Source organism: Elephantulus edwardii, unplaced genomic scaffold (assembly GCF_000299155.1).
Source record: "Elephantulus edwardii isolate Elephantulus edwardi_28Jun2011 unplaced genomic scaffold, EleEdw1.0 scaffold00015, whole genome shotgun sequence".
NCBI classification, from domain to species: domain Eukaryota; kingdom Metazoa; phylum Chordata; class Mammalia; order Macroscelidea; family Macroscelididae; genus Elephantulus; species Elephantulus edwardii.
In genome coordinates, this window is record NW_006399765.1 from 22126774 (window position 1) to 22153959 (window position 27186).

The window sequence follows — 27186 nt, forward strand, 5'->3', positions numbered from 1 at the left end:
ACATTGAAGCCAATAAGGGAGAGAATAGTTTAAAAGTAATATGTTTTAGGACATTATGATTATCATAAGAGTCTGGAATGAGGGTTGCAGAGTAGTTCCCAGTAGATGGGGCCCGTGGTAGTGGGAGCACAGGGATTGCAAGATATGAGAAGTTCTGTCTGGCTCTCGCAGTTTTAACTGCATGGTGTTATCTGGGTCCCCAGGGCTCGATGAGCAGCTTTTACCCTCCACTTTCCCACCACATCTCCAATAAGCTAGAATGTCTCCTTCTTAGAAAAGGATGGGAGGGTCATGGATGTGAGAAGCATCGCCCTCTGGTGGCTATGTTTTGAAATGCCAGCCTGTTGTACCATTCCCGAGGAGTGCAGGTTGAGTTTGCCTCTGCTTTTTCTCCTCAGGAGAAAGATGCAGCATTCTGCTCTGTAAAGGTTTTAACCTTAGACACCCGTGAGGCGGTTCCTCTGTCTGTCCCGTAGAGTTCCCATAGCAATCAGAATGGACTCAATGACAACAGGTCCGCTTGTGGGGTGGTTTTTTTTTTGAGTGACTGTTGGATGGGGAGTTTCTGTTTGTTTTTTGAATAAATAGTGAATCCCTGCCTTCAGCAGGAACAAAAAAAGAAATAGGACCAACCCAAGCCAACACACTGTCATCTAGTTGATTCTGATTTACAATCTCTGCTATGCTCAAACCCACGGCTGCAGTGGCTGAAACGGTCCATCTTGTGGACAATACACATTCCTCATGGCCACACACATGCCAGGATGCAGTTTGAACGCAGGTATGTCTGCCTCCAAACCCTTGGCTCAGCCTAAGCCCTCTGTCTCATAAGCCCGAGTTGCCTCATCTGTAAGATGGATTTGGCAACAGGACATGTACCTATTAGGAACTGGGATCCTGGCTTGTGACAGATGGAAGCTTGGGAGGATTTAATACGATTTATTGAGGGCTGTAGTCACAGAGGTGAGGGAAGGGCCACAGGAGGAAAATGGGGAGAACAGAGTCCATGGCTGAAGGTTCATCAGCTGGAGTTAGGAGGAATACAGTCACTGCCTGACTACAGCCTTTAGGGGGCCAGAGAGCAAGGAGGTCAACACTGGAGCTTCTGTCTCTACCAGCCCTCTGATGCTTGCTTGTGCTGCCACCTCTACTGGCTGAACTCAGTGGGCAGCCAGTGGGCAAGGGGACCTGAGTGTTTCACATATTTCCTGAAACAGAGTGTGGAGGACAAGGGCTGAGAAAGGAAAGGAGAGAACACCAACCATCTTGCAATTAGACACATACATCAATCTTTATATGTAAGAAATAGATGCTTGTCAACAACAAATGCCAAATTCAAGATAATGGTTGCCTCTGAAGAAAGAAATGTGTTTATTCTGTTGTTTTATATGTTGTTAGGAGAGACTATTCCTTGGAGAGGGACATCATACTTGGAAAGGTTGAGTGTCCGTGAAAGAGAGGAAGACCCTCAATGAGATGGATTGACACAGTGACTGCAGCAGAGGGCTCAGGGGTGTCAGCGGTGAAGAGGATGGTGCGGCATAGGACGGGGTTCAGATCTGTGCTTCATAGGGTCAGTATACTCGACTCGATGGCACCTAATAAACAATATGTATCATTATTAACTATCTCTGTAAACCTGCTGGAGGGTCAGTTAAGAATAGGTTTTGACTCGATGGTATGCAACAACAACATCATATGTAATTATATATAGTATATTATATAAATAGATATTATTATATAAATATATAATATCGTATATATAAGATCTAAAATAATATTATATATAATATAGAAACTATATATGATATAATGTTGTTGTTAAGTGCTTTTGAGTCGAGCATGACTCAGAGCGACGCTATGAACAAAAGACCTGAACCTTGTACTATAACTTGTTATCTCTCCCTCTCTCTCTCTCTCTCTCTCACACACACACACACACACACACACACAAATACACACATGTTATTGTTGTTTGCTGTTGAATCAGAACTGACCCATAGGTGACCCTCCAGCGGGTTTTCAGAGGCAGTAAATTAATTGCACGTGAAGAGATTGCCCGTCCTTCTCCTGCAGAACAGCTGGTGGATTTGAACTGTGTGCCTTTATATACATATATAGATTATATTATTTTTATTTAATAGCAGCTCCAAAGGTGAAAAACCTGGAGATCTGCTCCCATAAAGGTTAAATTCCCTGCTGTCAAGTTCATTCCAGCCCCAGGAACAGTGTAGGCAGAAGAGAGGGTTCCCGAGGCTCTTGGTTTTTTGGTTTGGTTCGTTTTTTTCAAGGGCCGGGGGTTGGTTTTTTGGTTTTTTCCGGTTGGTTGGTTTGGGGTTTTTTTTGTTTGTTTTTCAGGGAGGCTCTTGGTTTTTATGGACGTACCTGACACATTTTCCTCCCAATGAGGAGCTGGTGGGTTCGAAACACCACCCTTCCGATCAGCAGCCAAGCGCCTAACCGCTGTGCCACTAGGGCTCCTTTCCATGAAGGTTAGAGCCTAGAAACCCATCTGCGGCACTGCTGTTGGGTCACCTGGGGTCATTGTATTAGAAGTCATCTTGACGACACCTTATAACATTTTTACTGTGTTGTTAGGTGCCATTGAGTCAAGGATGACTCATAGTGACCCTATGAACAACAGATCTGAACCCTGTTCTATCCAGTGCCAACCTCACAATGTGTGACACGCAAGCGCCCGTTGCTGCCATCCCTGTGTCAATCCACCTGGTTGAGGGTCTTCCGCCCCCTTCACTGCGCCTCCCCTTCCCCAGCAGGATGTCCCTCTCCAAGGAAGAGCCCCTCCTAGCAACATGCCCAAAGCGCGTGAGATGAAGCGTCACCCTCCTTGCCTCCAGGGAGCACTCTGGCTGCACCTTTTCCAAGACATACCTGTTGACTCTTTTGGCGGTCCGTGGGATAGTGAGCACTCTTCTCCAGCATCACAACTCAAAGGCATTAATTTTTCTTCTGTCTTGTAGTTGTGTGAATTTCTAAACATGATCTAGCGCTGCTCTGCAGGTTTAAAAACTCTATATGAATCATATTTAACTGCCTGTGTGTGTATTTCCACAAGTAGCTCCTTTGGAGCCCATGCTTTTGTGGAGGGGAAATTGTAGTCCATTCATTTTCTCTGCTGAAGAGGAGGGACAGCTGGTATTTATTGAGCACCTGCTATGTGCCAGAAGCAATTGCTTTGTCTATCTTATCTGGTTGAATCCTCAACGACGCCCTATGCAGTAGACACTATTCTTATTCCCACTTGAAAAAGGAGGGAACTGAGGGACAGGGTGGTAAAATCACTTGCCTGTGGAGCTTTTTGTTAGATGCCCTCAGTGGTCTGGGTCAGCAGAACAACCTCTGGTGCCTGACTCTGTACTGTCCTCACAGTAGGTGTGTTTGCGCCTGTTGTTGTGGTCACTGTGTTCTTCTCATTGAGGGTCTTCTTTTTTTTTTTCCACTGACCCTCTGCTTTTTCAAGTCTTTGTTCAGGGACCGGTCCCTTCTGATAGCATGTCCTAGATACATGCAACCAAGCCTCACCCCCTTCTCTTAGGAACATTCTGATTGTACTTCTCTGAAGGCAGGTTTGCTCGAGCCTCTGGCACTCCACAGTCTAGTTAACAACGTTTTCCAACACTAGAATTCAGAGGCACCAATTCCCAAGGTGCCTGGGAAGTGATGATTGAAAGGAATAATAGAAACAACCTAATGTGTACCAGCAGGAGAGGGGGATTAAGAAAAAGTGGGATTGTAAGCTTAGGTGGACAGAAACCATTGTGGTAGGGAGACTTTCAAGGAAGACATAGGTTCAGAGTCACATGAGTTCAAATTCTCAATGGGGTTTTGGGAAATTCACTGTGGGAAAGGTGGAGACTTGACCACTAGCCAGGCCGACCCCGCCTGAGTCACCACTGAGGATGTTGCTTCCTCCTCCAGCGGTCTCCTGTACGGTATCTGAGTGGAGTGACTGGAGTCGCTGTGCCAAGCCCTGCCAAGTCTCCTACCGCACCCGCCGGAGGCACGTCCTGCAGGAGCCCAGGAATGGGGGCGCCCCTTGCCCCCTGCTGGAAGAGCGGGCTGGCTGCGTGGAGTACTGGAACCGCCAGGGAGTCGAGTGCCAACAGTCCTTACGTGAGCTGGGGTCAGCCGAGGTGGCTGTCAGTGGGCACAGTCTTTCTAAACTCTGGACCTCCAGGGAGCCTGGGAGGGGTATGAGTTTGGGATAGTACTTGACCTGGCCTTGCCCGGATCTCCTCTCCTCATCTTGTGAATGTGCCAAGAAGCTCTGACTTCCACTGTTAATTTCAGTGTCTTCTCTCCCTGTGCGAATCGACCAGCACTTTTTGTCAGAGTAAATGCCAGGACATCCAACTTCAACTGAGCAAAATTTTGTGGTTCCGACGATGTTGCAGGGTTACCTTCAGGCATGGCTGGATCCAGGGGCTGAAACAATGCTGTCAAATGTTTCTCCCCCTCCCTCAGCTCTGCTTTTCTCTGCGTTGGGGTCACTGTTAAGCATTCTCTCCTCCTGCAATGGTCTTGATAGTTCTCTGTTCTGTTGAATCAGCCTAGCAAATGGAAGAAATGTCTCCTTTCCCTTCAAGTCCAGTAAAAAGTTCTAGAATGATGCTCCTTGGCTTGGTATGGGTCATATGTCCATTGATGAACCAGTGGGCACATAGTATTTGATTTTATTTTGACAACTCTATGATATATTATTGTTGTTGTTAAGTGTCGTAGAGTCGTAGGCAACTTATAGTAACCCTATGAATGAGAGACCTGGACACTTGTGTAACTTTCTTTTTTTTTTTTGTATGTGTGTACCGTCAAATTGGATCTGACTGGTACAGGAGGCAACTGTTCCTCCTTCTTCAGCAGAGCATCTGGTGGATTTGAACTGTGCACTTCTGGGATTGCAGTGCAGTTTCCTGCCACTAGGCCACCAGAGCTCGCCACTTGTGTAACTTTCACCCTCTCTCCAGGTTCATAGTGTTTCCAGAGGCAAGCTATTATGGAAGTGGATGCCACTCCTGCTTCCAAGCTTGTTTTATCAGGGAGCTCCACCAAACACTGTCTGCCATGGGTAACCATTATCACATTTGACACATCAGTGTTGCAGTGTTCAGCTTCACAGCAACCATGGGTTACCTCTGTACAGCAAGGGGACAGACCAGGGCTATCCAACCTAGAAGAAGGTTTGACCAAAAACAGTTAAAAAAATAGGCCTGTTTTTTTACACATCATAAAACCCCAAAAAAAACCCAAAACCCCCAAACATTCAGAAAACTGAAGCTCAGAGAGGTTGAATAACTTGGCCAAAATTACTCAGCTTTAAGAAGGGGAGCTGGGACTAGAAACTGGGTCTATCCAGGTCTCTCCTCACTGCTTTAATCTGCACCGGAAGAAGGATCGTGGCTGTTGGAAGAGGAAAGGAATAAGCTGTTGTGTATAGAGGTTGCCAAGGTCCAATCTCCATGGCAACAGCAGGGAGCGGTTCCTGGGATGTTCCCAGATGGTCTAGTGCTAACAAGCATTAGGTCAGCACTGTTTTTCCCATACAGCTTGATGCCTCAGGAAATGGAGATGAATGAGGCTTCTTTGTCATCTTCCAGCCTCTTGTGAATGGTGGCTGTCAGTTCTCTGTTTCTGTATTCTCCTTGCCTGCTTGTCCCAGAAAGACAGACTTGACTCAGCAACAACAAAATGTTATTAATGGTTAATCCATCCAACGCTTCCTTCTTCCTTGCTTCTTCCCTCCCTCTTTGCCTGCCTGCTTTCCTTCCTTCCTTCCTTCCTTCCTTCCTTCCTTCCCTTCTTCCCTCCTCCTCCTCCTCCTCCTCTTTCTTCTTCTTCTTCTCATCTATTCACACATCCATAAATCTGCCCATCCATCCGTCCATCTGTCAGTCAGTCTGTCCATCCGTCTAGCCATCTTTCCCTCCATTCTTTTATTTATGACATTTCTTTTACCCATTCATCTGTTATTATCCACCCTCTTGTCTTCTCTCTACCTTCCTGATTTCTCTTTATTTTCTTTCCATTTGTCTACCATCTTTCTATCCTTCCTTCTATGCTTTAATCTTCCATCCATCCATCCATCCAGTTGTTGACCCCTTTATCCCTTCTTTTTTACTCATTCACTCATTCATTCATCCAAATTACTCAATCACTCAAAGAACTTGTGCTGAGATCCACCACACACATAGTTCCTGTGCCAGACCTTGGAATCTGAGAGATAAGTAGGATTCTGTCTTCATTATCTGTATACCACACAAATGGAACCATCTACAGCAGGAGTGACATCAACTTCCTAAACAACATGCCTCTGGAAACTCAATGAACTTTGATAAATGTCGATGGATGCAGCAGGGCTTCAGGCCCTTTTTTTTGTTTTTTCATAGGGTTGCTATGAGTGGTGCTGGACTCGAAGGCAATCAACAACAGCAACAACCACCCAATTCTAAGATCCCACACTATCTCTATTGCCCTAGGAGTATCCAGCCCTGAACCCTGAGGGGCCACGCCTGAGGGTTATGCTGTCTAATTCTGCATTCTCCTTGTTTCCTAGTCCCGGCTCTGATCACCACAGACAGTTATGGGAAGGAGCGGAGAAAGCGAGGAGTACCTAAGGGGCAAGACACAGTGGGGTAAGTGGAAGGAAATGAACTTGAAGTTGAAGCAGAATCTGTGAGCCTTCTCTCCTGGACATTCACCGTTCACTGTATCTCTCTGTTACTTCAATAACTTTAATAGCTCTCCATCTCTTATTTTTTTTTTTTCCCCATCTCTTATTTTGTGACATTTGTAAGTCCTCGTTAATTGGTCTCCATTCATTCATTTATTTGTTCAACAGTTATTGAATGCCTGTGACGTAATTGGCAGACACTCTGCTAGGCCTTGGGGGCTATTGACAGGGACAACAACAACAAATACAAAAATACCTGCTTTATAGAGTAGGAATTCTAGTGAGAGAAGATAAACAATATTAAGTAATGTTAAGTGCTATGGAGAAAAATCAAGTAGGGAAGAAGATGAGAAACCCAGGAACATCCCCACTGAGAAGGTGCCATTTGAATGAAGAACTGGCGAAGGATATCTAGGGAAGAACAGGTCTGGAAGAGGGGACAGCAAGTGCAAAGGTCCTGAGGTAGGACATTCCCATGTGTTCAAGGACCAGCCAGACCGGTGTGACTCAAGTGCACAGAAAGCAGAGACCAGAGACCAGAGGAGCCAGAAAGAGAATGGGAGTCTTATGTTGGACTCCGGTGTCTTCTCTGATGATATGGGAGTCATGGGAGGGCTTTGTTTTATGTTGTTTTTTTTTTTAAAAGAAAAATTTTATTTTATACTGGTTTACTTACAAAGTTCGTATACATTGTTTTTCACACAATGCATCTTTCACACAATGGACTTTTACCGTTTCCTTTACCCACCCCTCCCTCCACCCATCATATTGTACAACCCTATGATTAAACGTCCCACCTCCACCCATCCTCATCCCTCTTCCCAACCTTCTCTCCATGGATCTTTATACATGTTCTACAAGAATGGTCTTATACAGTATTTGTCCATATGGGACTGAGTTAGTTCACTTAGCATAATGCTCTCCTGTCCATGGAAGGGTTTTAAGCAGAATAATGACATGATCTAACTTGGGTTTTCAGAAGACCCCTTTAGATACTATTTGGAGAATGGACTGCAGAGAGACAAGGGAATAATCGGAAAGACAATGAGATTACTCCTCTGGGCCAGGTGAGAGAGAAATGCTGTTGCATCTTATGGCAGCCCTGTTGCCTCTTGAGAGCTGGGTTGAGAGGGCTGGAGACAAGTGTATTGCATGATAGGGTCGGCAAGGTCAGGTTTCGAGGACAGTCTGACATGTGGTGGATCACCCTATAAACATCAGTTGAAGGAACAAGGTCTCAGCAGTAGAGATGGAGAGGAGGCTTGTGTTAGTCAGGATCCTTTTGATTTCAAATGACAGAAAAGCACCTCAAACTTGCTCAAATGAAAAGGAGGATTTCGGTTTACGAAAAACTGAGAAGGAGGTTTTGGAAGAGTTTACTTCCAGCACAGCTGGATCCAAGAGCACAAGTAACGCCCAGATTTGCTCTCCAACACTCCTTTCTTTTGTTCTTTCTCTGTATTGGCCTCTCAGCCTGACACAGCATTGGGCAAGATAGCCACCAGCGTCCCTCCCTGCTCCCTGGAAGCAACCCCGGAGGGACGGGTCTTTTCTCCCAAACTCAGTGTATCATTCTTAGAGGAGACTCGGTGGAGAATTCTAATGAGTCAGCCTTGATCATCTGTCCACTCTTGTGTCAAACGTTGGGGGGGGGGGTTCCAAGACTGGGAGCCTTGATTGGTAGCCCCTTTGAGATCACACAGGGTAAGGACAAGAGTTTATAAAATCTAAGAGAGGGATAGTATGTTAGAAAGCACACTTCCCAGTTATTAACTTAAAGTCTTGAGAGTTTTGGGGCAACTCAGAGAAGAGAAGGCTTTCCTTGGCAGGAAAAAAATTTATTTACTGCTCTGGTTTCCCAGAGGCTATAGCCACCAGGGGGCAGTAGCCCCACAAGCCACCCTGGAGCCCTTGCTATGCTATATCCTCTCCAGCAGGGGGTGTCATTTATGCAACTTATGAAAAAAGTTGCACAGAAAGAAGTAAACACTTTGGTAAAACGCATTTTATTTCAGATACCCCAGAATGGGGAGCTTCCCTTTAAAATGATTTCTGTTGTAGATCTGGTCTGCATGAAATGAAATCTTCTGTTAGGGGAGGTGGCGTGGCAAAGAGCATCCGTCTAGGCTTTTCTGGATTTGTTGATGCAATGGTTATGCACTTGGGTGTTAACCAAAAGGTCATGGGTTTGAACTCACCAACTGTTCCTTGGGTGAAAGACGTGGCAGTCTGCTTCTGTAAAGGGTCCACACAACGTTGGAAACCCTCTGGGGCAGCTCTGCTCTCTCCTGTGGGGTCACCATGAGCAGGAATCGGTGGGTTTGTTTTTTTCCCCACTGTGGGAACCATATCCGTGATCATGAAGCTGTCACAGGCAGGACAGTGCTTCTTTTTATTTTTTATTTTATTTTTATTTTATTATTTTTTGTGTGAGTGTACCGTCAAATCAGATCTGACTGGTACAGGAGGAGATTGTCCCTCCTTCCCCGGCAGAGCATCTGGTGGATTCGAACCGTGTACCTCTGGGATTGTAGTTGTAGCTCCTTGCCACTAGGCCACCAGAGCTCTAGGACAGTGCTTCTTAATGGAATTCTTACATAGAAGGCCGTGAGTCGACACAATTTTGTCCTTGTCACTGTTGCCCTGGAACTCAGAAGGAAACATTGCCCAAGTCCTGTGCCATCTTAATCATCCAGGTACCCACAGTCCTGCAGTCGGTTCTGACTCATATAGACTCCCCAGGACGCGGCAGAGCAGCCCATATGGTTTCTGAGGCTGCCTGTCACCCTGGAGGGGGAGGCGCTGCATCCTTCTCCTGTGGGCAGCGGGTAGGTTCAACCTGCTCATCTCTCCACTGCCTTAACCACTGCACCACGGGGCTCCCTTCAGTGTGATACGATGGTTCCACTTTGTATACCGCCGCTTACTAGACTGTGGACAAGTTGTCTCTCATCTTCCTATCCTATGCAGTGAAGGGAATGTGTGATTCACAGGGAATTCCTGTGTCATTGACCAAAGTGATTTAACAAATATTTATCAAACCAAATACTATTCTAGGAGTTGGATACTGAGATGAATGAAACAACCCAAAGTTTTGCATTTGTGGAGTTGACAGGCTAATGGGAGAAAGATGAGGATGAAAGGTTGCAGTCTGTTGACTTAGAACAGGGCCTGGCACGTAGCAAGGCCGCAGATATGATCACTTGAAATATCAGTTGAGTCTTGTGTTGTATGTAACCTGTTGATCCGAATTAAGCTGCCTGGAGGTGTTATGGTTTTACTTTCTAAGATGACTTCTATTGTGCTTAAGGCAAAAGTTTACACAGCAAACAGGGGTTCCTTATGTTCCATGGTATTGCTTGCAGTTTTCTCCACATTGTGTCATCATTCATTCATTCCATTCTGGTTATATCATTTCTGTTAATCTAGTGTCCCTGTTCCTTTACCTTCTCACTATTGTTTTTCCCCCCTCATTATTGTTTTAAAGTAATTCGTGACTACGTGATCTCCTGTAGATGATTTCTTTTTTTTAGAAAAAAATTATTTTATTAATTTTAATGAACATTTACAGAGATTTTAGATTTCCATTCATTCATTGTTGCACTTTTCTCCATGCCCAGCCCTCCCCCTCAGTTCACTCCTCTCTTTGAAAAGTAAAAGATAAATTCTTTCAATGGTATACAATCCCCCAACGCCCCACCCCTGCCCCAAGTACACTCCACTATACAACCTTAATTCTGGACTCTTGTGATAACCATAATACCCTATCATGTATTGCTTGTAAATTGTTCTCTCCCTTATCTGTTTCAATGCAGTATACATAATTTATCCAGTTTTGCTCAGTCTTACCCCAACCCTGATGTCAGTTCCATTCTACAACAGTGGCACCATGCAGTATCTGTCCTTTTGTGACTGAGATATTTCACTCAGCATAATGTCCTCCAGGGTCACCCATTTTGAATAATATTGCATGAGTTCCTTGTTTTTCAATGCAGCATAGAATTCCATTGTGTGAATATACCACAGCTTCTCTCGCCATTCGTTTGTTGATGGGCACTTGGATTGTTTCCAACTCCTTGCTATTGTGAGCAAAGCTGCAATAAACATGGGTGTGCGTTTATCTGCTTGGATGTCAGTTATGGTATTTTTAGGATATATGGAATTGTAGTGGAATTGCTGGGTCAAATGGTATCTCTATTTGCAACTTTTTGAGAAAGTGCAACACCATTTTCCACAGTGGTTTACACTTCCACCAACAGTGAATCCACGACCTCACCAGCATTTGTTGCTAGATGATTTCTTAAAGAAGCTAGTTTCTCATAGATGATAGTCTTTATTTCATGGGCCAATGTGTTACTGAGCTAAAAGGTAACTTCAAGGATGACTTTGGTTTGAGGTTTAAAAAATATCTTAGGGTGATAGTCTTGGGAGTGCTCTATCCCCAGCCAATCCAGTCAGTCTGAACTTTTATAGAATTTTAGTTCTGCCCAGCATTTTTATCTTGTTCTATCAAGATCCATTGTGTGCAATCATTAATGACAACTCTACACCAGCTAGTTCTTCTGGTGTCCATATCAAGGAGAAACTGAAGGGAAGTTCTTTGGGCTGCATACACAGTAGGTGCTTCATAAATGCTCAGGTGCTTGGGGTGTGTCTCCCTGTGTGGCTACAGGTACTGTGTCCGATTCCAGTTGGGGCCCATCCCAGGGAGCTGTGGGCAGGTGAGGGCACCCCATGCTCAGTGGACAAGGTATCTGATCCAGGGCCACATCGTCTGTGTGAAGTGTGAGTGGCCAGCCATGGACAACAGGAGCCAGCGCTGCTATGGGGACGGCAGTGAGACCAGACGGTGAGTGGTGGGAGTGCGCATGGAAAGCGTGATTACTGGGGCTGGGGGCTTCTCTGCTGCCATAATTAGTGCCTTGGGGACCAGCTCCCTGGCCAGAGTGAGGTCATCAGTGTCCTCGTCCCAATGTCCAAGGAAATCAGCCCGAGATAAGAGCGAGAGCCTGCCATTTCCAGCTGTGTGACCTTGGGGAAGTTTCTTAACCTCTCTGAACACCAGTTTCCTCTTCTGAATATAAAGATAATCGGAGGAACACTTTATGGGAAGGTGCAAGGGTTGAATGCAGTTGTATCAATTAAACTCTTAGCACAGCGTGCCTGACAGCCAAGGCATGCTAAAAAAAAAAAATTAAAAAAAAAATGGAACTGATGTCGATGAATCCTCAAGGATACTTTAAAAGTCAAGTCCGATTACTTTCATTCTATGGATAGGGAAACCAAGGTTCCGAAAGGCAGTGTGACTTGGTCAAGGACACACAGTGAGCTTTGAATCCAGAGTAGGCTTAAATCATCCTCATAGTGTCTCTCACAAGGGCTGGGTCCCTCTGGGAGCCCCAAACATACGGATGAGATAATACGTATGGATTGAGGGGCCTGGTGGCGCAACAGTTATGCAGCTTGACTGCTAACCTAATGCTTAGTGGTTTGAACCCACCCTCATGGCATGCCACATAGTGTGCTTGGTTGCTGATGGAAAGGTCAGTGGTTCAACTCCACCACCTTCTCCAAGAGATATGTTACCTCTTCCTGTAAAGATTTACAACCTTAGAAACCCAAGGAGCCTATGAGTCAGCATCAATGCCACTACAATGGGCTGGTGAGTTTTAGTTTTCATTTCAATGTGATTTGAAAGAAAGGTTATAGAAGAGATTGGTTTCCTGTTGAACCATCCATACACACTCCCCCCCCTTCCCACTCCTTACCCCTCCAGAAAACTTAGATGAACCCAGTCCACCACCAGCTCTGTCTCACCTTGGTCTCTGTTCCTCCATTGCTGCTGTTGCTACTCTCATTTAGCTCCTAGCGTACCTCCTTCCATCCACGTTTTATTTCCTGACTTTATTGGCAATCCCCACGTTGTAACAGCACTCGTCCTGCTTCCTGTCTGTGACTCTTGTTTCCACTCATCCTTCCAGCCGCTCCCTTCCTGAGCTTTAACCCTGAGCACACGCTGCCCCTTTGCCTTGCTACGGCTGACTGCTCTAAGCACTGAGTATCTCTCAGCTGTTACTGTTTGCTTTGTGGGCCTGTTGTGTGGCTGAAGGTTTTGCCACAGAGATGGGTTCTGCTTGGTCTAGGGTTCTGGTTTTGTAGTGGCTCTAGCGAAGAGAGGCTGAATGATCTGCTTCTATAAAGATTTTGTTGTTGTTGTTGTTGTGTATCATTGAGTCGGATCCAACCCATAGCTGACCCTCTGGTGGGTTTTCAGAGGCAGTTAATTACATGGGAGGAGATTGCCCATCTTTCTCCTGCAGAGCAGCTGGTGGATTTGAACTGCATGCCTTTAGGATTGCAGCGTGGCTTCTTGCCACTAGACCACCAGACCTCCCTTCAAAGATTATAACCAGGCGAGCTCTGGTGGCCTAGTGGCAGGAAACTGCACTGCAATCCCAGAGGTGCGTGGTTCAAATCCACCAGATGCTCTGCTGAAGAAGGAGGAACAATCGCCTCCTGTACCAGTCAGATCCAATTTGATGGTACACACATAAAAAGAATAACTAACTAAATAAATAAATACAAATTTAAAAAAACTTGTCAAAGTATCATTAAAAAAAAAAAATTATAACCAAAAGCACCTGTGGGACACTTCTCATCAGACATATGGGGTCATTATGCATAGAAAACGGACTCAACCGCACACAGAGCATTTGTGGAATGCTTACTTATATGCTAGGTGTTAATATAACTCTTGATATTCATTCGTTCATTCATTCATTCATTCATTCAGTATTTATTTGCACACTCACTTCTGAGCTGCACCGTGCTGTAATTGGACACGGGAGACATAATCCTTAGCAGGGTGGGCACAGCCCTTTCTCATAAGAGGACAACATCCTGCCGTGAGGAGATAGGCTTTGGAGAAGTGGGTCTTTAACTTGTCAGATGGGAAACAAGTGTTAGGGAAAGAAGCGGAGTGAGGGGGAGTTCCGTGGGATGTTATTTTTCAAAGCATGATCAGGGAAGGTGGCACTGAAGGAGGTGACTTTTGAAGAGCTGTGACTATAATGAGGGCAGGTGTCATGTGGATGTCTGGGGAAGGGCATTCCACAGTGGGAACAGCGAGTGCAAAGACTCTGAGGTTGGTGTCTGTCTCTTGTATTTCTTGTATTTTTGGAGCACTGAGGAGGCCTGGTGTGGCTGGGACCGAGTGAGCGAGAGAGGCTGTAGGAAGAAGTGAGGCCGTGTTAACTCACAGCGCACGACTTAACCGTTCCAGAACCTAGAGGATCCTTTAGGTTTTTAGTTGGATGATGATGATGATGATGATGATGATGATGTGTGTACCGACAAATCAGATCTAACTGGTACAGGAGGAGATTGCCCCTCCTTCTCCAGCAGAGCATCTGGTGGATTTGAACAGCGCGCCTCTGGGATTGCAGTGCAGCTTCTTGCCACTAGGCCGCCAGAGCTCCCCTAAAGTGGATCCTTTAGGATACCCATTTTCCAGATGAGGACACTGAGGTGAGATGAAAAGAGGAGCCCAATGGGCAGAAAGGGTATTTGAAGCTGAATCGTTCAGACCTCAGAGGCACATTCTTAAGCCTATTTTAAACTGTCTCCCCGTTAAAGTCCTCTTGCTGTGTGAAGGGTTATAACTGTTGGGATGAGAGCTCTCAGGGATCTATCTAGGAAATATGTCTCCAATTTCCAAGGCTGTTAATTTCCTTCCTTTAAAGTCCCGGCAGCTCAGTTCACTGCAAGGATGCAGATGCCAGGTGGGGTGTTAGGGGCAGATGGACTGAGACAAGGGGCCTTGGGACCAACATATGTGGGTTCAAATCCTGCCCCTCCTTACTAGCTGTGTGCCTCTCGGCAAGCCGCCCTCCTCTCTGGTCTGGGTGGACCACTGTATGTGGCTGCACAAATGATTGTACGGCCCCTCTTGTGTGCTCCATGGGAGCTGGTGTTGTCATAGCTAACCTGTAGAATGGGTATAATAATATCTACTTTGTGAAAATGAGACCTAATAGATGTGATGAATATGATTCATCTTGGTGTTGTGGCATGCCGTCAAGTCAGAAATGACCCACAGCTGACTCTCCAGGGGGTGTTAAGAGGCTGTAAATCACACAGAGGGAGACTGCGCACTCCTCTCCCATGGAGCAGCTGGTAGATTTGGACCACGTGCCTTTGGGATTGTGGTGCAGGCTCTTACCACTAGGCTACCAGAGATGGCATCTAATAAATAAGTGGCAGATGATATTATTACACTTTAGGAGGGTCCTCACTGTCTGTCCTTCTCCAATCTCTTTCCTACTCACTTGACCTGGAGCAAAGATTCCTCCCTTAGATACTTATTCCATGGGCTGTATGTTCACTTCGTGGAGGCTCAGTTTATCTGTCCATCCCTGGACGAGCCTTTCCTGTCCTGAGATCCTGACTAAGCACCAGTTCTCTTTGGGTGGCAGTATTCTGGGATGAGGAGGGTGACACTCCATTGAGGCTGAGCCGGGAATCCTGGAGATCTTTGCTTCTGAGAGGAAAGCAGAGTCAGTGAGGAGCGTCTCTTCTCGCTCCCACCCGTCCCATGGCCAAGTTCACAGAACAGGTGACGGAAGGTCTGATCAGGACATGAGCTCACCAGGCAAGACTGAGCAGACAGGGATCCGGATGAGAAGAATGATGAGTGGTCAGCTGAATTCTTTCCATGGGCAGGTGAGGGCAAGCAAGCAGAGGGCATGGGCTGAAGAGGGATTCGCCTGTCAGGCAGGGGTTTTGGAAGCGTTGATTTATCCTCGGAAGAGTCTGTGAACTTGGTGTAAGCAGAGAAAACCTGCCATTTACCTGCATACCTCCTGTGTGCTGGGCACCAAGTAGGAGCTTTATACATACATGCCTTTCCCCCTGAGGTCTCACAAGTCCTTTTGAGACAAGGGCCAGTTGACTAAAACAATAGTAGTTTTAATAGCCACCATTAGTAAAATGCCTTTTGTGGGCTGAATGCTGGCCTTAGAAGCTTAGAACACACATTATTTTTTGACATCTTATTAAAAACTTTTTTTTATTTTATTTGTGTGTGTGTGTGTGTGTGTGTGTTTACCGTCAAATCAGATCTGACTGGTACAGGAGGAGATTGCCTCTCCTTCTCCAGCAGAGCATCTGGTGTATTTGAACTGCTTACCTCTGGGATTACAGTGCAGCTTCTTGCCACTAGGCTACCAGAGCTCCCTTATTTTTTGACATCTTTTAAATATTTGGCTTATACATACAAAAACCTAGTTAAAACATATAAATGGGTTAGCACATCTTTGGATAGGAGATACTTGGATAGCTATCATTTAGCAAGAAACCAAACTTGGATGCCCCCCAGTTCCATTGTGCACCCTCTTCCCTCATTCCTTCTCTGTGACTGAAAAAATTTAGGTATTTATTTTGTTTTTGTGTTGAAACTATTGTTGTTGTGTACCATTGAGTTGGAGCTGACCCTCCCATGGGTTTTAAAAGGCAGTTAATTGCGTTCGGGGTTTGCCCATCCTTTTCCCGCAGAGCACCTGGTGGATTTGAACTGCATGCCTTTGGGATTACAGCGCAGCTTCTTACCATTAGGTCATTATACAGAGCAAAAATCTCAGCAGCTGTCATTGAGATGATTCAGACTGTGGATTTGCCCCAAAAGGTTTCCAAGACTTAACTCTTTATGGCAGTAGACTACTTCCTCTTTCTCCCTCGAGCAGCTGGTGGGCTTGAAACATCCACCGAGTACTTAACAACTGTACCATCAGAGCTATTATATATACACAGCAAAATAAACACCAGGGCAACAATGTTTACACGTTTTCACGCACAACTGATGACGTTCCTTGAGTCGTGCACCCATGCCTCTCCTGTTAAACATGGATTCATTACCGCTCTAGGCTTCCTGTCTAATCCTTCAGGCGGCTGTTGTCAGTTTAGGGGATTGTTGCTGCCCAATGGGTAAGGACTTGGGCTGCCAACGCAAAGGCAGGAGGTTCGAACCCACCTGCTTTTTCATAGGAGAAAAATCCCCCCCTGTGTGATTTAGAGTCTGAAAACCACCTCTGGGTGGGTTCAGACGCGACGGCAGTGGATCCTGCTTGTTTTTGTTGTCAATTTGATCCAGCGGCATTTAAGGTAAATCCGCTTTGCCGTTTTCCTTAATAGCGCCACTTACCTGTGTTTGCCCGCGTGCACCTTCATGACTTTCCTTTCTTTCTTTTGAACTTTACATAAACAAAATGATGCAAAATACGCCCTTTGGAATCTGTCTTCTTCAGCTGGACATCAGGTCCTCGAGCTTCCTCCATGTGGCTGTGTTGTGGCGGTGGGTCTCTCGTTCTCCTTGCTGAAATGATTAGTCATCTCAGAACTGTCATTGAGGCACTTAGTTTTGCTGCACACAGCATCTCATCCACTCACATCTGGCAGAGCGAGGATTAGTATTATTACTTTCTAGCTTTTCGTTGTGACTTGAGTGGAAGTTTCCAGAACAAGTTGTTTTTGTTCTTGTTTGTCAATTCCACACTTCAGACACAGTTCCATGACAGGGATTATAGCCTTCCCAATGACACATCCCTCTTCCCTCTGCTCACCCATGTTCAACATGTCCATTCCGCCTTCTTTCCTATCCCTTCTTGCCCTCTGAGCTTTATTCCTGGGCCCATGTTGCCCTTTTGATCTCTTGTGGATAATTGTTCTATGGTGAGGATTATCAATAGCTCCCATTTTCCAGATGAGGAGACTGAGACTCAAGGAGTGGCAGCATGTTTCCTGTTCAGTTCCAGGACCTGTTCTTTTAGTGACTCCACTGTGTTTCCCCCATGGGGGAAGGTCAAGGAAGTCCAAGTGACTTAACCTGGGTTTGCCCAGCAAGGACATGACAGCGCTACTCTCTTTGCCGACCACCCCTTCCCGTGAGTCACTGGGAGCCATCTGAATTGGCCAAGTGGCCTCCTCAGGCCAGGGACACCATCTCCTGATGCACAGAGCCTAGTACCCATGGAATTTTTTAGGGCTTACAAAAACAATTTCATTTAAAAAAGCAGATGAAAACGTGATGGATCATAGTGACTCGTAGTGCACCCAGAGGCCCTGCGGGTGTACTCAATAAAGCACTCAGCTATGAGCTGGAAGGTTGTAGGTTCTATTCCAAAAGACGGTGGTCTATTCCAAAACCGCTGCTAAAAACCCTGTGAAGCCCCATTCTATTCTGATACACATGGACTCACCAAGAGTCACCAAGACTCCACTTGAGCAAGGAGCTGCAACTACAATCCCAGAGGCGCATGGTTCGAATCCACTAGATGCTCTGCCGGGAAAGGAGGGACAATCTCCTCCTGTACCAGTCAGATCTGATTTGATGGTACACTCACACAAAAAATTTAAAAAAAGACTCCACTTGACAGCAGCTAGTCAGTTATAATAACAAACCTATCCCAGATAAGAGTTGTCTTTATATAACACAGTCACAGAGCAGAGGTTTAGGGTTTTTGTTTGTTTTGTTTTTTTACATGAAGAAAAGAGTCCCCCTGGAGCCCATGACAGTCCCGTGTGACCTGAGCCAGCCTCCTCTCTTGCAGGAACCAGCTGTTGCTGTGGCGGGCAGCCGGCCACCCCCGGTGCCGAGGGAGCTGGGAGCGACTGGGGCAGCTCCCGCACTGCACCTGCCCTGCTGTCCACAGCTTCGTCTTCATCTAGTGGCCACCACCTCCTGACTGCTCCTGGCCCTCTCGGAAGGGCACCTGGATGGCAGGGAAACCGCCAGGACTTGGGATCCCGCGGGCCGGGGGAGTGGGGAGAAGCCTGTAATTTCAAGACTGGAGGAACAGCCTTGTCCTTATGTCAAGACACTGGAAATAGCAACAGCTGAGTCACAGGCCTCCGTGTCTTCCCCGAATTCCCTCCCCTCTAGACACACCGTGGCTTCTGCCCTGTCCTCTGTACTTGTACAGTCTTTTAAAAAATTGTCTCTTTTCTCTGTCATCCCTTCTAAAAAGGAAATAAACTTATATTAAAAGGATTGCACTTAAATACATTTGCTTTAAAGAACAGAAATTCAATACCTTCCAGTTGGAGCTGTTCATAGCAGAACCTCCACTGGGTTTCTGAGGCTGTAAATTCCATGGAAGGAGATTGCCTATCTTGCTCCCTAGAAGGGGCTGGTGGGTTTGAACCATCAGAGAGACAGTCTTTGGATTAGCAGTGACATTCCCTAGGGACTTCATCACAAGGGCTTGTTGGTGGTTGTGTTTTGGTTTGTTTGTTTGTTGTTGTTGTTTTAAAGGAATGCTTTATCAAGGCTGTCAGTGAAAAGAAGTAAGCGTTGCAAACATTTGTTAAGTTCCTGCAGAGGCCCCTCAGCAGAGAGGCCTGGCCATCTGCTTCTGCAAAATCAGGCCTTGGCTGGAAAACCTGCAGAGCTCAGATCTACACTCCGCACACACGGGGTCGCCACGAGCTGGAACTGGTGACCACTAATCACAGCAGCAACTAACCAGAAGGTTGCTGGTTCAAGCTTACCTCGTGGCACCTTGAAAGGCCTGCAATCTGCTTCTCTAGGATCAGAGCCGTGAAAACTCTGGTCCAGCTCTGACACCCTCACACAGCATGTCTATGAGCCTGGTGGCCTTGACGGCTGGGAATTGGTGTCTCAAGCACCATCCTGGTCCCTTACATATATTGACTCACTGGATCTTGACTGTTGTTGCTGTTGTTATGTATTGCAGAACAGGAACGACTCCGGCAGGTATTCAGAGGCAGGAAATTGCACGGGAGGAGATTGCCCATCTCTCTCCCGTGGAGCTGCTGCTGGATTCAAACCACATGCCTTTGGGTTGGCAGCACAACTCCTTACCACTAAGCCACCAGAGCTCCCTGGATCCTGATGAGGAACAGTTATTATTCTGTGCTTTTCTAACAGATGAGGAAACTGAGCACAGAAAGGGCAAGTTACTTTCCCACAGGCACAGAGCGAGTGAGAGCCCGGTCAGTTGCTCTGCCCTCCAGTCCCTGCATTCGGAAGGAGGACAGCCAGCTGCTTCGGACAGGGATTTCCATCTCTCTCATTCCCTGCTGTGTCGCCAGCACCTACGACTGTACCTGGCACACAATGCTTGATAAATATCTGCTAAGTAAATAATTAACAAGTAGTAAATATTTGTTAAGTATTGAATGACTATTACTTAATAAATATTAATGCTCAAGAAATATTTTCTGAACAAATAACTAAATTAATAAGTTGCCATGATTAGAAGGCAACCAGAAAAAGAAACACAATGGAAGCGGCACAGTCTGGCGGGTCTTGGGCTCTTCCAAGTTGCTGAGGGCGATTTCTGTTCAAACGTGAAATTTAGAGATAGCTGTGGGTGCTTCGGGTCAATTCCGACTCTGGGTGACCTGTGTGACAAGGTAAACCAGCCCATGAGGTTAACCTGGCTGTAATCTTTATGGAGGCTAATCGTCAGATCTTTCTCCTGTTCAATCATTGAGTAGATTCAAACTTCTGACCTTTCTGTTAGTAGCCAAGAGCTTAACTGTTGCACCATCAGATCTCCTAATGAGAGATATTAGAGAGATGTCAGAGTCCCTTCACATCTGCTGGAGTCTTGCTGTTTGGCAAATTAGAAAAGTTACCAGACACTTGAAATAGGATTATTGTCTCCTAGTTGTGTGCCATCGAGTCAGAACTGACCCATAGCTGACCCTCCACAGGGTTTTCAGAGCCAGGTTATAACACAGGAAGAAGTTAACCGTCCTTCTCCTGCAGAGCAGCTGGTAGATTTGAACCACGTTCCTTTGGAATTGCAGTGCACTTTTTTTACCACTAGGCCACCGAGCTCCATCTGTTAAAGGAACCCCAGTGGCCCAATAAGAGGCCTAGTGGTGCTGCGGGTAAAGTTTTGTTATGAGGAAGATGACAGTCTCCTTCTATCAGTATTTCCTGCCTTGGAGACACTATGGGACGGTTCCACTCTGTCCTGTGGGCCTGCTCCGTAAGTCAGACTCAACCCCATAGGAGTTGGTTTGGTTTTAGTCAGGGGATCGATTCTCATTTATTAACAGCTTCCTTGAGGATATATAGCTCACATACCATTTAAAGCGTACAAACAAATCTTTTAAAGGACATTCACAGGACTGTACAATCATCGCCACTGTCTAATTTTAGAACATTCTGTCCCCTGTGAAAAAACTCTGTTCCCATAACAATCATCACTCCCATCCCTCCAACCCCTCCCTCGCTAAGCAACCAACCACTAATTGATTTCCAGTTTCCATAGTTTTGCTTCTGCCCATTTTATGTGAAGGCTTCTCTCACTTAGCGTCATGTCCCAAGGTCCACGTGTGGGGTAGTGGGTATCAGGACCGGGGCAAGTGACTTAACGTCCTATCTGAGGCTGATGTAAACCCATCTTGAATATGAGCCCCCCTTCTGTGAGGCATCACTGGGATCAAGGAAGGCACTTTGCAGGGTCGTGGCTCGGTCAGCAGCTTGCCCTCAGACCTGGGGACTCTGAGGACAAGGTGCAGGTGGGTTCATCTTTCAGCTGTCCTTGGGGTTGGCCAGCATTGGCCCAACATTGCTGCTGTTCAGTCCTCCTTCCCAAATCAGGGCCCTGGATGCTCCTGGGAATTCTTGCCTGTCCCTGCTCTCTGGAAGTGAGAATGACTCAGGGGGCAAGCGTTTGGGCAGCACCTGCCGCGTGCTGGGTGGAGTGAGATGCTGGATGGAGGGGAGAGAGGCACAGATGGCTGCTGTCTGTCCAGGAGGCCATGAGCCCAGGACACTCCCCAGGAGCGGACATTCTTGCCCTGCCTCTGCCTTTGTTTGGGCCCCAGGAGGCTGTTGTATGCAGAAACCACTTTATAAGTCTTAAGTGCTGTTTCCCCAAGTGGATCTTAAGTGCCTGAATTGTTGGGCTCTGTCCTTTGTAGGGAGAACCCTGCCTGCTAGTACAGTTAAGAGCTTGACCGCTAACCCAGAGGTCAGTGGTTTGAACTGACCAGCTGTTTCACCAGAGAAAGATGTGCTAGTCTGCTCCAAGGTAGAAAGAGGTGGCTATCTGCTCCACGAAAGACGGCAGCCTCTGCTGCCCTCACCCCCCAGCAGTTCTGTTCTGTCTTACAGGCGCTGCTGTGGGGCAGAAGAGATTTGAAGGCAGTGGGTGGGTTTTGGGTCTCTAGACTTCTTCAGGGAGCTCTAGTGGCCTAGTGGGTAAGGAGTTGTGCTGCAAACACAAAGGCATGTGGTTCAAATCCACCAGCTGCTCCATAGGAGAAAGATGGGCAATCACCTTGATTCGATTTACCGTCTGAAAACTCACCAAAGGGGTCAGCTGTAGGTCAGTTCTGACAACAACAAACAACAACATTTTTTTTAACATTCATTCATTCATCATTGCACATTTTTCTCCCTCTCCCAGTTCCGTTTGCAATGCACCTCCTGTTCCAGATTGTTGTTGTGCATCTAATGCCTAATCACATATTCCTTTCAGACAGTTCTTCCCCTCATCTGTTCACTCTCTAGCACTCTTGGAGTCCTTGTACCTTCTGTTTCTCTGGTTTCTGCTCAATAGTTAGTGGTACCCGTTTTAATCCCCTCAGTGACCCTGAGTTGATCCTCCTTTTACATACAAATGAGGACATTGAGACTCATTAAAGTGACTTATCCAACGTCACACAACTAAGACATGATGGAGCTGGGATTTGGACCGAAAGTCCCTGCATCGTGCAGTTGGTTCATATGTTCACCTGCTAACCTGCTAATCAAAGGGCTGCAGGTTCAAGTTCACCTGGCGATACCTGGTCATCTATGGCTGGAAAAGTCACCGAACACTCTGTGCAGCACAGTTCTACACCGACCCCTATGCACAGGGTCGTTCTGAGTTAGAATTGATACCATGGCAACTGGTTTGGGATTCTGAAACAGGAAGGCGGAAGGTGATATGGGAATGATTTGGCTCTGGGCATCTAGAAAGCAGTTATCTCTTGGGGCCACTAGATGGGACATATTCCTGGGGTATTCTCTCTATCTTGGTAAGACTAGACTTGATGGCAGTGAGTAACCGTTGCAGGGAGGGATGTGCCCATGAGGAGAAGGGGCGGTATCCCCAAACAACTGATATTTTCTTAAAGAACCTCAGAAACGTGTTGTAGGTGGGGGTCAGAGCACACAACGAGGCGGGTCTGGAACCTCACCCATGCCTAGTCACCCCAAGTATTTATATTAGCCAGGGCCCTTTGGAAGGTGAATGACAGAATTCAAGTCAACCAACTTGAGAAACAAAGAGTATTGGTTCATGAGAGTAAAATGTCCAAGCTCTCTCTTCAGGTATAGCTGGATCCAGGGTCTGAGAAACAGAAGCTGTTGTGTGATTTTCTCTTGGCCCTGCTTTCACTCATGTTGGTTTCATGATCAGGCAGGAAACTTGGGTGGCAGCCTGTAGCATCTGGCTATCTCCCACCTGGTTTGTTCTGCATTTTCACGGGGAAGGAGGACTGATGTCCAATGGTTTCAGCTAAAGTCCTGGGGCTGCTGTCATTGGACTGGGTCATCTTGCATGCTCATCCCCTGAACCAATCACTGTGTTGCGGTGGGAGTAGGGTGGAGAGTGAATTGGTGCTGATTGGCTAGGGCTGAGTCAGGAACTCACCCCTAGAAGTTCAGATGGAATCAGGCCTACTTGAATCACATGGTCTGAGAGGAGGGAAGGAAAACTCAGGGTAGTAGCATCTGGAAAGAAAGAACAAGATGAATCCAGTGTGACCTTGAGCAAGCCCCTTCCTTCTGCTGAACCTTAGTTTTCCTCTCTGTACAATGGGTGATTCCTAGGGGTTTATCCAGCTTTGAACTTCAGAGGCCAACAGATGTCAGTTAGGCAGCAGCCCAGTATTCTAGCTTATCAGCTGCAAACTGTGGCTTAGGAACACACGGCTTTGGCAAAGCCTGGGCTTGAACCTGAAGCTGGACCCTCAACCTCCTGTTCCTGCCCTTCCCCTCTGGGAACAGCCTGTGATGGTGGGAGGGAAGGGCTCTGAGGAGATGTTTGCATATCCTCAGCGTTCTCCATCTATAATTGGCTCCAAATGCAATGATCTCATCCTTGAATGCTGAGGAAGGAGGTGGGGGCTGAACCAGCTCACTGACAGCATCTGACACAGTTTGTGACTAACCCGCTTCCCTCTGGGAGGGAGAGAGACGTCTGCTCCCTCACAGACGACGTAAAAGTTTGATTTTAAAAAAAGAAAAGTCTTGGTAAATAGAAGGAAGATGATCTAGCTTCCTGGGCTTTTGGAAAGCCCAAGAAATGTGTCTCTCTGTCCACACCAGGCGTCCCCTGGCTGTGTGCTCACAAGTCGTCCTGACCCATGCTGTCCACATTCCTGAACTTTCATGTCCAGCCCTGGCTGGAGAAGGAGGCAAGTGCGGTCAGTTTGCCATGTCATTTGCTCCATGGATTCTTGACAGAGTTTGGTGGCTGGGCGCAGCTACGTTAAAATGCCCATACATTAATTTTGAAAGATGAGCTCCTAATCAACTTTTAAAAAGCTTGTCACAGCACCATCTGCCTGGCGTTTGTCACCATTGCATTACATAAGAGGAAAGACATTTTTAAAGAATGCGGCTGCATTTAGTAATTGGATCGCCGGAGAGGAGCCAAGCCGGGGCGGATGGCACCATGATTCCGAAATGCCATCGGCCCTTCCTTGGGGGGTAGCGGCCTCCCCAAATTCCATACAGTCTTGGCAGAGACCTGAGCACAGCCCAGCTTGGGAGACAGGACAAAGCAGCTTTTCTGCCTCCTGCCATGCTCCCCTCCTTTCCCGCCTCCCCCCTCCCTTTTGTTCGCCTCACCCCAGAACAATTCTTTTGAATATTATCAAGAACCAAATGACTTCACATCCCTGAGCCTCAATTTTCTCAATTAGAACATGGGGTTCATCATAGTATTACCCCAGGGTGCTCGCAGGGAGCTCTGTGGTCCATAGGGAGTTGTGCTGCTAACTCAAAAGTAGAGCATCAAAGTGGATGACCCTGGAGGACATTCTGCTGAGTGAAATATCTCAGTCACAAAAGGACAAATATTGCATAGGGCCACTGTTGTAAAACGGGACTGACAATGGGGTTGAGGGAAGACAGAGAAGGAGGGGAGGAATGATGTATACTGCATTGCAACAGATGAGGGAGAGAACTGTTTAAAAGGGGTATATGATTGGGTATTATTGTCATGACAGGAGTCCAGAATGAAGGCTACACAGTGCAGTGGACTTGGGGAGAGGGATTGCATAACAATGAGAGAGTTTTTCTTTTACTTATCAAGGAGAAAAGTGAATCAGGGGAGGGAGTGGACAGGGAGAAAGTGCAACAATGAATGACTGGAAACCCTAAGTCTCTGTAAACTTTCATTAAAATTAACAACAAAAAACCTTAAAAAAAAAAGGAGGGCATCACTGGTGGTTCAAACGCACTAGTAGCTACTCAGGAGAAAGATGGGCAGTCTCCTCTCATGTGATTTACAGCCTCTGAAAATCTGCTAGAGGGTCAGCTCTGAGTACGTTTCAACTTGACGGCCGTGAGTTTTTTTTAGTACATAGTGCAGGAGAGGAAGACCCTCGGACGAGACGGATTAACTCAGTGACTCAGTGGGTAATAAGGGGTAGATGTGTCAGATACAATAAGTTGGGCTCAGGACAGAGCAGGGTTCAGAGCTGTTGTACACAGCGTCGTTATGAGTCGCAAGCGACTCGACGGCAGATCATAACAAGAAGAACAACAGCAGGGCTTGTGTAGGTTTAAATGCATTAAGATGTAGCTTTGTGAGTCTTGGCTGGGCTGCAGAGCTCTGTCTGATAAAAAGGAAGTGCTTGATAGCTCATTGTCATCTAGTTGGAACCAATTCATAGCTGACCCAGAAGTGAGTTTGCAAGACGGCACGCCACATGGAAGGAGATTGTCCCTCTTTCTCCTGTGGGGCAGTTGGTGGATTTGAACTATTGGAGAGGCCTTTCTTGCCTTTGGATTAGCAGTGCAGCTCCCTACAGACTTTGCCACGAGCTCCCTAATACAAGCTTGTTTTCCTTTTTTTCTCTTCAACTTGATTAAACACGTTTTTATGAAGTTCCTATCCTGGAGGCATGGGGGCAGTAGTGAGCCAATGCTTGCTGCAGAAGATCAAGGACTACGGCCTTTAATACGAGTTACATCTCAACATCAAGAGGACAAGAAACTTCATCACTGGACCTATAAATAACATCATGGTAGATGGAAAAAAGATTGAAGTTGTCAACGATTTCATCTTACTTGGATCCACAATCAACACCCTTGTCACCAGCAGTCAGGAGGGGAGGGAGATGTATTATGCTGGTAAAGTCCGCTGTCAAGGACCTCTCCAAATTACTGAGGAGCATTGATGTCAGCTTGAAGAGTAAGTGTGTCTGATTCAGGCCATGGTCTTTCAATCACTTGCTTTGCATTTGAGAGCTGGATAATAATGAGAGAAGAAAAAAAAATGGTGTCTTTGAGTTGTGGTGTTGGAGAAGAGTACTGAATATAATAACCTGGAGAGGGTTAAACCGGGTGGCTCCTTGGAGGCAAGGATTCTGAGGCTCCGTCTAACTTACTTTGGACATGTAGTGAGGAGAGACCGGTCCTTAGAGAGGGACATCATGCTTGGGAGGGTGGAGGGACAGCGCAGGAGAGGAAGGCCCTCTACGAGGTGGATTGATTCAGTGACTGGAATAATTGGGATGGGAGTGTCAGAGACAGTGCGATTGGCACAGGACAGAGCGGAGTTTAGGGCTGTTGTACATAGGGTCGCTATGAGTCGCAGGCGACTCGACGGCATATAACAACAACAACAACAACTGCCGAAAAGAACAAACAGATAAGTCTTGGAAAAAGTGCATCTAAAGTGCTCCTTAGAAGCAAAGGTGGAGAAACTTTGTCTCACAGACTTTTGGGATGTTGCTGAAGGAGGCTATGCCTTGGAAAGGAGCATTAGGCTTGGGAAGGGAGCGTCAGTGAGAGGAAGCCTCTCAATGAGATGGACTGACACGGTGATTGCAGCAATGGGCTCAAGTGTGTCAGAGATGAGGGGGGTTGGTGCAGCCTAGGACAGGGTTCAAGTCTGTGGTTCATAGGGACACTATGATTTGCATCTGGCTTGACTGCACCTCACAACAATGTGCGGTACACCTGGGTTTGAATCCTAGGGCACCTAATATGTGACCACCACCCAGCTGTGAGTGGAGAACTGTGCGTTGTTACAACACTCAACAGGCTACATAGCAGAGCTTCTAGACCAAGATGCACTAGGAAGAAAGGCCTGGCGATCAACTTCACAAATCAGTCATTGCAAACCCTATGGATGATCTGTTCCTGATCCAAGGGATGACGTCAGAAGGGCAGCGCTTCCTGCTGCTGTGTACGAGTTGCTATGGTAACTAACATAACCTTGATGTGGTTTAAATGCATTGCT

The 27186-nt window shown here is 46.6% G+C and overlaps 1 protein-coding gene across 1 annotated transcript in view; it reads left to right on the plus strand.

The window, feature by feature from the left end:
- LOC102869921 (somatomedin-B and thrombospondin type-1 domain-containing protein-like) overlaps positions 1-18409 on the plus strand; it is a 23603-nt gene extending 5194 nt beyond the window's left edge. The window contains exons 2-5 of the mRNA XM_006881751.1: positions 3940-4134; positions 6572-6650; positions 11361-11537; positions 18292-18409. Of these exons, the coding sequence (XP_006881813.1) occupies positions 3940-4134; positions 6572-6650; positions 11361-11537; positions 18292-18409 (569 nt within the window). The remainder of the gene's footprint in view (positions 1-3939; positions 4135-6571; positions 6651-11360; positions 11538-18291) is intronic.
- The last annotated feature ends 8777 nt before the right edge of the window (positions 18410-27186 follow it).